The sequence below is a fragment of the Henckelia pumila genome, unplaced genomic scaffold (assembly GCF_033568475.1).
Source record: "Henckelia pumila isolate YLH828 unplaced genomic scaffold, ASM3356847v2 CTG_477:::fragment_3, whole genome shotgun sequence".
Taxonomy (NCBI): Eukaryota; Viridiplantae; Streptophyta; class Magnoliopsida; order Lamiales; family Gesneriaceae; genus Henckelia; species Henckelia pumila.
In genome coordinates, this window is record NW_027331842.1 from 595,514 (window position 1) to 611,022 (window position 15,509).

Sequence of the window (15,509 nt, forward strand, 5' to 3'; positions counted from 1 at the left end):
TCAACAGAGGAGGTCTCGAATTCGATCACTTTGATAGTCAACATAGTGTAAAAATGACTAGAAATAGAATTCGGTTTCATTATGCGGTTTGGGTGTAAACTGAATTTTCACAGTTATTCATGCATTCAAGTTTGATTAGCATTACGAAAGATTAGTTCATCAATATTTGAATAGGTTTGATTGTTCTAGAAATAGTCCTTCGAACAAATTAGGAAAATTTCCGTGAATTAAGATTAAGTCTGATGTCTTAGATCGACTGCTTGTTACATGAATTGTTTGGTACTTACGTGAGTCTTTGATCGAACTTTTACCAAATTTGAGTTAAATCCAAACTTTCCAGCTCCATTTTAGTTTATTTAATTTTATTTGCAATTTTATTTGTTAGTTAAAAATCTGAAATCATCCTTTTAATTAGTCTAGATTAGGTAGAAATAAATATATTTTGGTAATCATTTTTATACAGCCTCTGTGGGTTCGACACTTGGACCTTTGTCCACTATATTATTACTTGACCTCGTACGCTTGCCAGTTGAATTTATTCACACCGATTAACGCGGTCAGTACCCCTTCGTAAAAAGTTTGACCCTAAATTTAAATACACGGACCTATGCACATACCCATGTCTGGGGTCCGTGCATGTCGTAGATTTGGGAAAAAAAATATGCCGCGAAAAATTTGGAAATTTTGAAAGTCTATTATTTTGAGCAATATTGGATACTTTTTTGGACGAAAATAGAGCTTTTGAGAGGAGGAATATAAAAATAAGACGAAAATAATGTACGCATTTAATATTTTTTATCCACTCATGTTTCAATGACAATATAATTTTCATTTATATTAATCACAAATTCAAAAATTTTAATATCCTAATTTATCATAATTTCCTCTTATAAATTATAATTTTTTTCAATCATATATAATATATATATATATATATATACTATTTTTATTGTACATCACCAATGCTATTTTTTTAGTGCTTTTTATTTTCTAACATGTATAGTTAATTAATTTATAATAGAACCATTTCTTGAGTTATATATATATTTTTTTCAAAAAGATAATTTATTTGTTTATTTATGTATTTTCTTATTTTTTTTTTATTTTAATTACATCACATGAGTACTGGCGAACTAATGGTTTCAACTGAGTGTTTAGAAAATTAATATCCCAATGCACAATACTAGTGTATCAATCAATCAAGAGTAATGCTAGATGTACACATAGGTGTACACCTTGGTTTACACCATTTTTTATTAATTATAAAACTTTCCTTGATCAACTAGATATTTATTTCTTATCATGGGTATTTTGCAATTAATGAGGAAAATTAGGAAAATTTTAAGTAAGAGTGTAAACCAAGGTGTATACTATAAGGTGTACATCTAGCATTTTTCATCAATTAATATTTCAAATATTGATGAAAACAAAGAACACAAAATAAGAAATTAATTAATATATAGATCTAGTACGTGTAGGCAGTAACATTTGATTGCGATTTGTTTCAAACCAAGCTAGGAAATTATATAAGTTTTATTAACTGTTTAACTTATACAAATTTATTTGTTTTGTCAACTTAACAACACAAATTATATCATGCAATATCCATTATCCATATTGTATCAGACCAATATTGCATCGAAATTCATTTCCCTTTTCCATGAACTGAACATGCACAGTTGAGAACCCCCATATCCTCCGCAAGACAAGGAGGCTCCATCTTCCCACATCCATACCAAACCTTCCGTCGTAGTCGAAGATCGTCGACGAATCGATCCAACATCTTTTTAGTTACATGAGGCATCACCACAACATGTGCCATGCCTCCTTGGCATTGAAGCTTCCACAAGCGAACAAACTCCTGGTCTAAAGGACGCTCGAAAACGACGACGAAGCTTGTTTCATTGATCATCGAGCTTATTCCTTCGCTCTTGAGACGATCTCTTAGGTAACGAGCATACATAACACATCTTCCTATTTCTTGTTCGAATCCGACATTACCTTTTATGCTTAGGGTGTACCACATGCATATAGGAGCATGCCCGTTTCGGCTACCGCTGATTGTTGTGTCGAGATTGTCGATGTATTCGACGCTTTGTGAGAGAACGTTGATGTATTTCTTCCTTGTGAGAAGAACACCACATGGCATCGGGGAGCCTAAGAACTTGTGGCCTGAAATGGCCAAACTTCCAATAGGCTTGTCGAAATTGTAGTTTGGACCCTATATTAATTGTGTTTATTATAATTAGACCAGAGTACTTTAGGCCGGTTGGTTTTTTTCACGTGTTTTATAATGTTGATATATCATGTTTTTTACCTGCTTGAGGAAGGGGATAACTAAGCCAAATAAAGCTGCATCACAGTGAATGTAATATTGGTCTTGTGAGTAGCCACATTCTTCAAGAGTCTTTATAACAAGATCAAGATTGTCTACACCTCCTTTAAATGTAGTCCCTGAACAAAATTAAATCTCGTGATACATGACATTTGTATATCATCAGTTACAAGTTCATATCACATTATTATACTAATCAGCAAGCATATATGCATGCATGAATGTGTAATCCATCGATGATTAATTTTATATCGAATCAATGCTAATTTCGATGAGAAGTTAGTGACAACATACCCAAGTTAACATTGATTATGGCTGGTTTTCCTCTGTTGTGAAGCAGTCTATCTTCAAGTCCAGTACAATCCATCTCACCAGAGGATAAAGTTTCTATTCTTTCGCAGTCCATTCGATACATTCGAGCCGCCTTGAATATAGAATAATGGGAATCCATTGATGCATACAAAATCCCATCAGGCAACAATTCTCTCCTGCACAAGCCCCAAGCAAGCATACATATTTTATGTTAAAATCGTCGATGCATGTATCTAAAAGTTTAAGATGCATGTTTTCAAACGAACGCACCCGAGCAGAAGGGCATGAAGATTCCCTTCTGTTCCACCATTTGTTATGTATCCCCAGTACTCATCCTTTCCAAGTCCCCACAGATGCGCAAACCAATCCAAAACGCCTCTCTCGAACTTTTTCGAATGAAAATCGTAATTACACTCCTTGAACGGATCCCCTACGTTGTTTAAAGAGAACTCGAGAAATGGAGACAGGGCCAAGTGATGGTCGCAATTTTGGTTTATTGCAAAACCTGAAAAAACAAGAAATTAGAACACTTTCAGTTCCTGTTAGAGTAGATATCCCAACTGTTGTTGGCCAGTGATTTTGTTGACTCAAGTGTAACAAACCATCTTTATTTTAATATAATTACTATTTTATTTAATTTTGACATTTTCTTTATCTACATACTCATGCGAGCTGCATAAATAACGACCTTAAATATACTATTGTAAATAAATATGAGGTTGTTCATGTGATGACAATCATGAAATACATATTTTCAATTACTTATTATTCTAAATATAGTTCCTAGTCGATTAAGCAGTCCAAAATAAGGATAAGGATAGCTCGAGCTTGAGACTAGAATCTGTGATGATATGTACCACGTTTCATTGGTATGAACATAGAGATATTCAATCATACAGATTGGTGCTCATACGATGAGTTCACTGAACTACTCTCCCTCGGACTTCCCAAGTGGTTATCATTCATCGAGTAGATAAGTCCGTTATTACGGTTGTATAACATTAGTCCTTACGACCCGAGACAACATTGAGGCTCTACATGCTATGACTCTGCTTTGACTCATTTACCGACTTAATGAGGGTCATCAGGTGGCGAGATTGTGTATAGTTGCAACACATGTAGGAGCCATGGCATTGTAGTAGGGAATTCACCGCTCACCTACGAGTGTGGATATTCTATGTGATCTTGTGAGATAATAGTGCATGGAATCTCTGGCCAGAGTATAAGATGTATAGTAAGGGGAAAAGTGTTTCCTTAGTTACACATGCGATGTCACTATGTATTATCAAAGATGCATCACATCACTATCGAACTTCACATACAACCCTCGATGAACCAATGGTTGCAGATTCGATCGGGATATATGAGATGACATGACTGTTGTAAGGTCCAAAAGTCCACTAGCTTAATCACGATAAATTAATTGGTTATATGATTTAATGCATGTTAGTTAAGAAAATTTAATTGTTATGTTTAATTATGTGATTTATGTTAATGCCTGAAATTTTATGTGATGTGATGTTATTTTAAAAGTTTTCAGGTTTTGTATTTAATTCTGTACCATAGGGACGGGGCTAGCCTTCGAAACGAGTTAAGAAAATATTTTTATTTAATTAAGTTTAAGTTGATGCAGTGTATTTAATTATTTGGAAGAGTTAAAAGTTTTAAAACTTTTAATTGTAACTAGTGGGCCAACTAGTTGAAGCTCATTAGTCACAAAATATTTTAAGCGTTCAAATTCATGGAAACACTCATTCTTCTCCCCCAAATCTTTACTCACGTTCAAACGTTGCATCAAAGGCAAGGGTTTTCTTCTCAAGGCTAGATCGTTCTTTTGGAGTCTAGGTTAAATCCAAGCAACCGTTTCAAGCAAGTTTTTACCGTTTTGAAACTCATTCAAGAGTATGTGTAATTTCAAGATAAATCCTAGGTGATTGATTGATGATTTATGCATGCTTTCTTGAAAATTTATGAGTATGATGTTTAAACGTGAAGCGTGAGATGTTCCCGATGTTTTTGGTGTAGATGTATTGAGGTTTTTATGGATTTTGAAGCATAGTTGCAGAATTTAGTGTGTTGTTGAAAGTTTTGGATCACGCTATTGATGTTGGTTATTTTGAGACAAATCTTTTTCAAGTTTTGAATTTTTATATCGAGGAATGATTTTTTTTTCATGTGTCAACTATTTTGATGGTGAAAGAGAGTCGATTAGAGCAGAAAAATCAGAAAGAAAGGGTGTAAGGGTATCTGTGCGTTGCTGCATAGGTATCCCGGCAGCGAGCCTCTCGCTCGAGCGCATCTTTTTGCTGCTCGAGCAAGAGCGTTAACGCATGGCTCGCTCGAGCGGCGTGTTTCTGCGCTCGAGCGAGAAGGGTTCTGTCTCAAAATTTTTAAATTTGCACCTCAATTCTATAATTTAATTTTATGAACTTTTAAGTGTTTTTAAGACATTCTATTGTAGAAAGGTTCAAAATAAATTGTCCGAGACGGACGGAACGACTCACTTGGATCGGTTATGTATGGATTGCATGTTTACGCTATTTTCTCATTGTAAGCTATTTTCTCATGAAATGTTAAGGAGTATTTTATGCACGAATGGTTTTCTCATAAGTTTATACATGAACAACATTGTTCTATGAATGTTTATGAATATGAAAGAATGAAGATACGCATATTGGTTAAAATTGGTGTGGACGGTATTCGGTGCACATATCAACCAAAACCAGTATGAACAGTAAAGAAAGAGATGATACATATATTAGTCAAGGCAATATGGATGGTATGAAAGAACGCATATTGGCCAAAACCATTATGGACGGTATGAAATAGCGTATATTGGCCAAGACTAGTATGGACGGTACAGAGATGGTGCGCCTATTAGCTAAGACCATTATGGACGGTATTCGGTGCGCATATTGGTCAAGGCTAGTAGGGATGGTACATCTATATGCTTGATGTTCAACGACCGTAATCACGGGAACCCCATGTGCTCATATTTTATGATTACCACAATTACATGTACCTCGTCACACGAAAATGATAAGTTTTTATGTTACGTTTATTTATGGCTCTGTATTGAGTTCCAAGTTTTTTCCATATGAGTTATATATGCATTTTCTTGCTGAGTTTTTAGACTCACTATACTTGAATGGTGCAGGTAATGATGCTATTAATGAATTTATTGATGAATATGGATTCGGGGCATGAAGAGGAGCAGACGGTCGGATCGGCGAGAGATGCATGAGTGCTTTGTTGAAAACAAGTTTTAATATGTTTTATTTGATGGTCATGCTTAGGCAAAGTCTGGAGGATTTTAATTGCATTATTTATGTTGCACTTTCAAATAATTTTTATTTAGTGATGAATGATTTTTATTTTCCACAAATTATTCTTTCGCAAAAGTTTTAAGTATGAATGTTTGAGTAACGTTCCAAGAGAAATTTTGAGATATTACAAATGTACGTTAACTATCATCGATTGATTTTTGTAGGCACTATCAGTGATACCTAAGGAATCATGAGGCGATGCTACACTTTTATCATGATTCGATGAGTCAAATCAGAAATGAATTCTGACATTTTATGATCAAGGAGTTGATACAAAGAATGAGGTTAATAAGGTAAGCCCATATAAAAGACAATGCCCTGAATCACAAAGAGTTGTGAACTCGTGACTAACTGTATCTCTGAACCATTGAGGATCTTACAAGTACTAATTTCTATATTCTCGTTGAGATAATAAATTCAAATAGTTAAATTTATGATAAATAAATTTGATTGGATCGATAAATAAGCTTAGAAATGAATTTATAAGAGCTTATAGAAATTTTGAGAGCACTTTAAAGGACTCATGGAGCATACATTTATATATAGATATATCATATATGTAGTATATATATGTATATGGATATATATATATATATATATATATATATATATATAGGTTTTTTTTTAAAAAATAATATAAAATTTAAAAAAATTATTAAAATATATCATTTTATATAACTTTACGGGACACTTTGTCCCGGATTTGACAGGAGCCTGCCTCAGAAGTCAGAACACACTTTGTCCCGGATTTGACTGGAGCCTGCCTTCGAACTGAGACAGGCTCCTGTCAAATCCGGGACACTTCTGAGGCAGGCTCCTGTCAAATCCGGGACAAAGTGTCTCGGATTCATTTATATTTTTTTTATTTGAAGTTAGTAAAAATAATAAATAAATTATATTTAATAATATTTAATTAATAAATCAAAAATTTTAAAGATTTTTCTATTAAAGTCCTTCCATTTAATTAATTGTTCTTTCATAAATTAATTAATTGATTAAATTTCTAAATTAGAATTAGTTTTATTAATTACACTATTAATATAAATATTAAATGCTTAAGTTAAAAAAATAATTCCTTGTTACGTCAATACAACTTTTCGACTTTTTTTTAAAAATTAATATAAAAATAATTTTTTAAAATAAAATAGACCAGTTTTAAAAACTTCATTAAACTAGTACAATCCATGACAATTTGTATCGGATTCAACAAGTGCTCTACCATAGTGACACAACACCTGTTGAATCCGGGACAGAGTCTCCCAGATTCAAAAGGTTTCATTTTTTTGCCGATAAATGGTTTCGGATAAAATAAGAAAGCGAAAGAAAACATGTTCTTTAATTGAGTTATATATTTCACTAAATAAAAGAATATTTAATTAAATGGAATTATAATAAAAAAACTTAAATATTGTGTGCATGTAATAAAAATAATATTTAAATGTTAATATTAATATTCAAGTGATTTTATTAATATATTATAATATTTTATTATTTTTACATGTATCATTTAATAAAATGATAAATACTGTTAATATTTAATACTAATGCTAATATTAATCTTAAAGTAATTTTATATTTTTTAATTATTTTTTATCATAATACTTTTTAAATATGTTTAGATTATAATCATATTTGTTGAATCTGTTTCTAATTTTATTCGAGTGATTTGTTATAAGGTAATATGTTTAATTAATTATTTTATTAATTGTATATTTCTTGATAATAATTAATTACACATGTTACTTTTTAATAAATCACTCGAATGAAATCAGAAACAAATTCAACAAAGATTATAATCTAAACATATTTAAAAATTATTATGATAAAAAATAATTTAAAAACATGAAATTACTTTAAGATTAACATTAACATTAGTATTAAATATTAATTGTATTTATCCTTTAAAAAATGATACATTTAAAAATAATAAAATATCATGATATATTAATAAAATCACTTTAATATTAACATTTAAATATTATTTTTATTACATTTATTTTTTTGACTATATATAATACCATTTAATCAAATATTCTTTTATGTTCTTTCGTTTTCTTATTCTATCCGAAAGCATTTATCGGTAAAAAAAATATAATGAAACTGTTTGAATCTGGAGACTCTGTCCCGGATTCAATAGGTGTTGTGACACTATGGAAGAACTCATGACGGAACACATGTTGAATCCGATGACAGAACTCATGACAGAACACATGTTGAATCCGAGATACATGATCCCAGATTGTACTAGTTTAATGAAGTTTTTAAAATTGATCTATTTTATTAAAAAATTATTTTTATATTAGTTTTTTTTATAAAAAAAAAAAAGCGAAAAGTTGTGCTCACCTAGCGCAAGGAATTTGTTTCTAACTTAAGTACTTAATATTTATATTAATACTATAATTAATAAAACAAATTATAATTTAGAAATATAGTCAATTAGATAATTTATGAACGAGCAGTTAGTTAAATGAAATTACTTTCATTTTATGGTGTTTATTTTAATAGAAAAATCTTTAAAATCTTTGATTTATTAATAAAATATGCGGGTTCGGCGCAAGTTTGGCCAAATCCCGGACCCGTTTAGACGGGTCTATACCCGCACCAGACCCCAATGAGATCGAGTTTATACCCGACCCATTGTCTTCACCATAACTCCCCTTTACTATTTGAAATTCCAATTGGGGGTGTGGGAAATTGTACTTGTGTCGGCCAACAATTCTGAGAAAAGAGAAAATTTTGCTCTCGGTTTTCTTCTCCTGGCTTGCTGAAAAAACTTTGCTCTCAAAATAATTCGGCCACTCAGAAGATCAATTGAAGAATTGATTCGATCAATTTTTCCATTTAATCTCAACGAAAAATATCTTCTTCTTCTTAAGTGCGATTACGAAGAGGAACATAAAACCCAGCCGTAGACTTGATATGAAGATAGAAGAAAGGAGATATTGCAGTTGATCGTGAGATATACAAGAAGAACTACTACTTGGTTGTAACCATCATCAATCTTATAAATGTCATTTAATCACACGATTGTTCAAACATATTTTGAAGGTCAAAATATAATTTTTTAAAATTTTCGAGGCGTCTTGGGAGCGAAAATCACGGTACACCAACACTTCCCCCCTTCATAAAAACAAAACAGATAACAACCAAGTTCTTTTTGCCCCGGACGGATCAAGTAGTGACTGGCTACATGTATTTTTTGAAGAAATATATTTCAATAAATTAATGAGAACTTACCTATATGATAACTGGCAATTCCAGTTCCAGTAAGATACTCTTGAAATTCATTTAGTATATTTCCCACACGATTCTCATCGCGTGCTTCGACCACACCGATACAATCCAGATTCTCATCTTCTCTGTGGCCATTGAGTTTGCTTGTCACGGGAGCCTGCAACACCCAAAAATCACATTAAAAATATGAATTTCAGTTAATTTATCATGTTTAAGTAAGGGGTATAATGTGATTTTTGTTGGAATGGCTAAATCAAAAACTGTAATATGAAGTATGCGTAGCAAGCTAGCTACCTTTTGAATTGAGTAGAGGGCTTCCATTCTCCTTTTTCGGTTTAATTTTCAATTCAATTTTGAAGATATATATATAAACTGATGATCACGGAGTGGCCGGATATATATACTTCTTAGCGGGCCGGGAGACAAATCACACATGCTAGGGCACTAGGCTATGCATGCATACCATCCGGATTAGGCATTTTAAACGTGCTTTTAAAATACTTTGTTCGTTGGTTGCAATAATTAATATTTTTTTGGTGGAACAATCAAAATATTTCATTTGAACTATTATAAGCTATACGGTTTAAAATATTTGAGTTATACTAACATAAGTTATAATTTTTGGATAAAACGACAAACACTATATCCTACTATGAGCAAAGCTGATGTCATGGATTCGAATTTCATTTATTGTAAGGAGTGAAATTATTAAGATATAGTGGATCGTTTGGGCGTAATAATTGTCTTTATGTACATATACGTGATGCTTGAGATATTTTATAGTTTAAATGATTTGATAATTTTTTTTCGTCAAATCGATTAATATATAAATTGTCAAGTTATATTTTAGACATAATATGTAATTTTTTTATTGATCGAGTCAAATAAAAATTGAGTTTTAAAAATTAAAGCGGCTCAAAATATTTTTGTGATTTTTATACTGCATCTTGATCATAATCATAGTGTAAATAATTAATTTAGATGCCAAAAATTTATAAGAGAAGCAATCTAACTTTTAGCACTTCAACCGGACAAGTCCGTTTGTCGATACTGTAATGGGATCCATGGCCCTCGATTTCCCAACACTAACTGTTAAAAATCCAACTCATCTCCTCTCAATCACACATACAAAACATATGTTACGCTCTTGTGATATTTTCTCCCCCGATTGTGATAGACAAATGTGTGTTTTCAAATAGGCTAAAAAGAATAAAAGATATAACATTAAATATGAAAAGTGAAATTCACAATATTTAACGTAACACGGATGAAAAAAAATTGAGACGGTACACGGATAGAGTAAGATAAAAGATTTGTGTTTGTCAGAATACTTGAAATATGAAAATTAAAACATAGAAATTTAAAAGTTAGCAAGATCACCTCCCTTTTTGGTTTATTAGTTATGTTGTACCAAATTTGAAGATTAATAAATATCTTATTGTTTTTATTTATTTATTTTAAATTGCTCATCTTTCTAATTCTGATATTGCCCAAAAATCACTATTGTGGCTCATCTTATTTGGTTGTCGGGTGATCCAAACATGTCAAGACTCAAAACGAATCGCTTGCACCGCATATATTTTTAAAAATATATTGAGCCATATGTTAAAATTTGAGCTTACGCAAATTTCTTTGTATAATCCAATGAATCTTGTTGTTTTTATTTGTTTATTTGTTTATTTATTATTATTTTTAAATTACTCATCTTTCTAATTAACTCTGGTATTACCCAAAAATCACTACTTTAATTTGACTCCTCTACTAAAAAAAGTTGACCTCGAAGGGGACCCCATCTAACATGAGTAAGAGGCACAATAGCTTATGCAGGGTTAAATTGAAGGATGATCCAATGAATCTTGTTGTTTTTATTTGTTTATTTATTTATTTAATATTTTTTTAAATTACTCATCTTTCTAACTCTGATATTGCCCAAAAATCACTACTTAAATCTGACTCATCTTATTTGGTTGTCGGGTGTAGGGCTGACAAAAAATATCGAAATGTCGTTATACCGCATTTATCGTACCCAAAAAAAACCGAAAATATCGAAAATTTCGGTATACCTTAAATTTCGGTACGGTATCAATCCAAAACGCCTCTCTCGAATTTTTTCGAATGAAAATCGTAATTACACTCCTTGAACGGATCCCCTATGTTGTTTAAAGAGAACTCGAGAAATGGAGACAGGGCCAAGTGATGGTCGCAATTAATTAGGTTTATTGGAAAACCTGAAAAAAACAAAAAAATTAATTAGTACACTTTTCCCTTCATATATATAGTACTTATTGCATTTGTTTATATATGTTCAATAGATGACATAACTTACCTAGATGATAACTGGCTCTTCCAGTAAGATAATCTTGAAATTCATTCAGTATATTTCCCACACGATCCTCATCGCGTTCTTCGACCACACCGATACAGTCCAGATTCTCATCTTCTCCGTGGCCATTGAGTTTGCTTGTCACGGGAGCCTGCAACACCCAAAAATCACATTAAAAATATGAATTTCAATTAATTTATCATGTTTAAATAAGGGGTGTGTGTGTTTGTTTTGTTGGATGGCTAAATCAAAAACTGTGTAAGATGAAGTATGCGTAGCTAGCTACCTTCTGAATTGAGTAGATGGCTTCCATTCTCCTTTTTTGGTTAAATTTCTGTTCAATTTTGAAGATATATAAACTGATCACGGAGTGGATATATATATATATATATATATATATATATATATATATATATATATATATATATACCTTATTAGCTGGAGTTTTTATAGTGGACAAATCACACATGCAACGCTATGCATGCATGTATACTTGATGTGTGATAATTAATTAAGCACTAATTGATGCATCATGCGTGCATGCCTACCATCCGGAGTAGGCATTTAAATCGAGCTTTTAAAATACTTTGTTGGATGCAATAGTTATTTTTTTTGTGGTATAACAATCGAAATGTGTCGTTTGAACTATTTTAGGCTATAAAGTTTAAAATATTTGAATTACACTAACATCAATTATAACTTTGGGTAAAACGTTAAACACTATGTCCTACAATTGATATCAAAGTCAATGTCATGAGTTCGAATTTCATTTATTGTAAGGAGTGCAATTAGTGAGAGAGATTGTTTGGGCGTAATAATTGTTTGTCTTTATTGGGGTACAGAAACGTGATTCTTGAGATGTTGTATAGTTTAAATGTTGTGTAGTTTAAATAGTTTGAGTTGCACTATCTCCATCAACAATAACTTTTGATAAAACGACAAGCGTACGTTCGGCCGTGCATACTCTTTTTTTTAAAAAAAAAAAAATTCGATGGAATCAAGCTTAGTTTTTTGACAAAGTTATGAAAATATGTTTTTGAAAAAATAGTTTAAAGTTGTATTTGGATGAAAGAATTTGATTTGTACAGAGAGATTTGGACATAGAGATTTGGTTTGAGGAGGGCTAGCTTTGAAGGATGATTTTGAGATGACACCCATCTTGGGCAGATTTTATATCTATCATAATCACCATTAATATTGCATTCACAATTTGTTGAATGAGTGATGAATTTAAAATTCATCCAACAAAAAATTCACCCAACAACTACTTAATTGAATTTAAAATCCATAAATTTAAATCCTTCCATCAAGCACAACATAAGAGAATTTATTATCCATATGTCAGTATTGTTATTATTATTACTAATACTTATATAAATCTTCTATCTTATCAAAATCCCTTGAAGTAAGGAAATTAGAACAAGGAAATTAAAAAATAATTAGTATTAATTATCTTTTATTTTTTCTTTTCCTCATTATTTTATTTAAATAAAATTAGGAAAGAAGATACATTAGAAAGAAAACAATGAAGGCAATAAGCAGTATTTTTCATAGAAGAATATTCTAACCAATCAAGTTTTTCATCTCGATAGATGTTTAGACGATGGATAACGCTTTTAATAGGATGTTCATCTTTAGAATGATTGCGAACCTCAAATTGATTATTATCACAAATATATAGGAATATAAAAAATACCTACAGAAGATCTTTTCTTGAAATAAAAATCAATTTCTTGTAATTATAATAGTGAACCTATATGAAAAATATCGATAATTTAAAACAAATGGTAGTAACAATCAATTTATTAATTTATAAATAACAGATAAATATTTATAAATTCATTCTCGAATTTTTTAATCTAATAATAATTAACATATTGATTATTTATTGGGTAAATTGCTTATAAATCTCTAAACCTATAATCAACTTATTTATAACTCCTTACCTAATTAAAACTTAGTTTCCACTCCCTGGAGAGAAAAACTTTTCCACAAATCCCTAATACACCCTTATTTTTAAAAAAAAATTAAAAAATGAGAGAATAGATAATAAAAACAAAACTAATCCAAATAGTATATAGGAGAAAGTATGTGTTTAGAAAGCAAACATATACTTCCAAATCATTATTGGAAGAAATATGATAAAGGATTAAAAGTCCGAATAGGATATGGATCAATAATCGTGCTTGATACAGTAGCAGAAAAATTAAAAATAAAAATTGAGAAAACAAAATTTGTAATACCCATTATATACCAAATAGAATCAGGAATTGACATTATAATAGGAAATAACTTTTTAAGAGAATATCTTCCTTTTACACAATTTGAAAATCACATAACTTTAAACAAAGGATCATCATTAATTTATATTCCTAAAATACGAACAGCATTTCGTGTAGAAAATGAAGGATTTACAAAGAATTTTCATAAACGAAATACAAATCCAATAGAACTAAAAATAGAAAATATTTTAACAATTAATCATGAAAAAGAAATCATGAAGAAATTTCATGATATTTGTTCTGAAAATCCTCAGGACAAATTTAAGAAAAGAAAACAATTTGTTGCTTCAATAAAACTTAAAGACCCTAATATCACAATCCGTGAAACACCAAGAAGATGCAACATGGATGATGTAAAAATATTCAAAAAAGAGGTTCAAGAATTACTAAAACTTAAGATAATCATCCCAAGTAAGAGTCCACACTCTTCACCAGCCTTTTATGTCAGTAAGAAAGACACTGATAAGAAAAGAATGGTAATTGATTATCGAAAAATGAATAATGCAAAAATTATGGATGAATATTACATCCCAAACAAGAATGATTTACTATCTTATATAGGAGAAATGAAATATTTCTCCAGTTTAGATTGTAAATCAGGATTCTGGCAAATTCAGCTAGAACCACAAACACAACTACTTACAGCATTCAGCTGTCCAAAAGAACAATATCAATGGACTGTATTACCTTTCGGACTTAAACAAGCTCCAAGTATCTTTCAAAGATACATGGATGAATCTTTTAAACCTTATGTAGATTTTTGTTGTGTTTACATAGATGACATATTAATTTACTCAAAAACATTAGATCAACATTATAGAGACCTTATGATAGTATTAGATATTTGTCATAAAGATGGAATTATACTTTCTGAAAAGAAAGCACAATTGTTTAAAACAAAAATAAATTATCTAGGATTACAAATAGAAGAAGGAAAATATTGTTTGCAACAACATATACTTAAGAAAATTCATGATTTTCCTAGTGAAATCAAAGATAACGATCAATTAAGAAGATTGCTAGGATTATTAACTTATTCTGAAAATTATATTAAGAAACTTGCAGAAATCAGAAAACCTCTTCAGGTAAAACTTAAACAGGACTATAAATGAAAATGGTCAAAAGAAGATACTAATTATATAGACACTATTAAAAAAAAATAATTAGTAATCTTCCAGAATTATATTTTCCTTCAAATAAAGACATAATAATAATTGAAACAGACGCCTCAGATGAATACTGGGGAGCATGTTTAAAAGCTTATACAGGAGAAAGAAATTTAGAAGAACTTACTAAAACAGTATGAAGAATTATGTAATTATACATCAGGAACTTTTCAAGGTGCACAACTAAATTATCAAGACAAGAAATGCAAGGAGAAATGCAAGTTTCTTAATATAATTTCCAGAATAAGAACGGATAATATGAATTTAACATATTTCAAGACAAGAAAATATCAAGAAATGCAAGGAGAAATGCAGCAAGGTTAATTAGATGGCAATTGAAATTGAACCATTATCAGTTCGAGATCCAGCATGTCAAAGGAACGGACAATTCATTACCCGACGCATTAACTAGAGAACTTCATCCAAATTATACTATCCTTAGTACCAGAATAACAAAAGAGATCTTAAGTGATCCAGAAAATGACTGCGAGTCATCCGAACATGCCTTAGAAAGCATGGGGAATATAAATT

General features: G+C 30.7%; 1 protein-coding gene across 1 annotated transcript; it reads right to left on the minus strand.

The window, feature by feature from the left end:
• Positions 1 to 1,525: 1,525 nt before the first annotated feature.
• Positions 1,526 to 9,635, minus strand: LOC140872829 (serine decarboxylase-like). The gene is made up of 6 exons (XM_073275723.1): positions 9,502 to 9,635; positions 9,211 to 9,364; positions 2,918 to 3,152; positions 2,630 to 2,823; positions 2,318 to 2,454; positions 1,526 to 2,221 (listed from the first exon to the last, which is right to left on the minus strand). The coding sequence occupies exons 1-6, from the start codon at positions 9,526 to 9,528 to the stop codon at positions 1,646 to 1,648; spliced, it is 1,323 nt and encodes a 440-aa protein (XP_073131824.1). The 5' UTR covers positions 9,529 to 9,635; the 3' UTR covers positions 1,526 to 1,645.
• Positions 9,636 to 15,509: the final 5,874 nt, after the last annotated feature.

Bases quoted from the DNA above. Each gene is read 5' to 3' on its own strand.
- LOC140872829 (XM_073275723.1), bottom strand. From the start codon at position 9,528: ATGGAAGCCCTCTACTCAATTCAAAAG. The intron at 2,824-2,917 runs GTGCGTTCGTTT...GGGCTTGTGCAG, and splicing joins CTTCATGCCCTTCTGCTCGG to GAGAGAATTGTTGCCTGATG. The intron at 2,222-2,317 runs GTAAAAAACATG...CAATTAATATAG, and splicing joins TTATCCCCTTCCTCAAGCAG to GGTCCAAACTACAATTTCGA.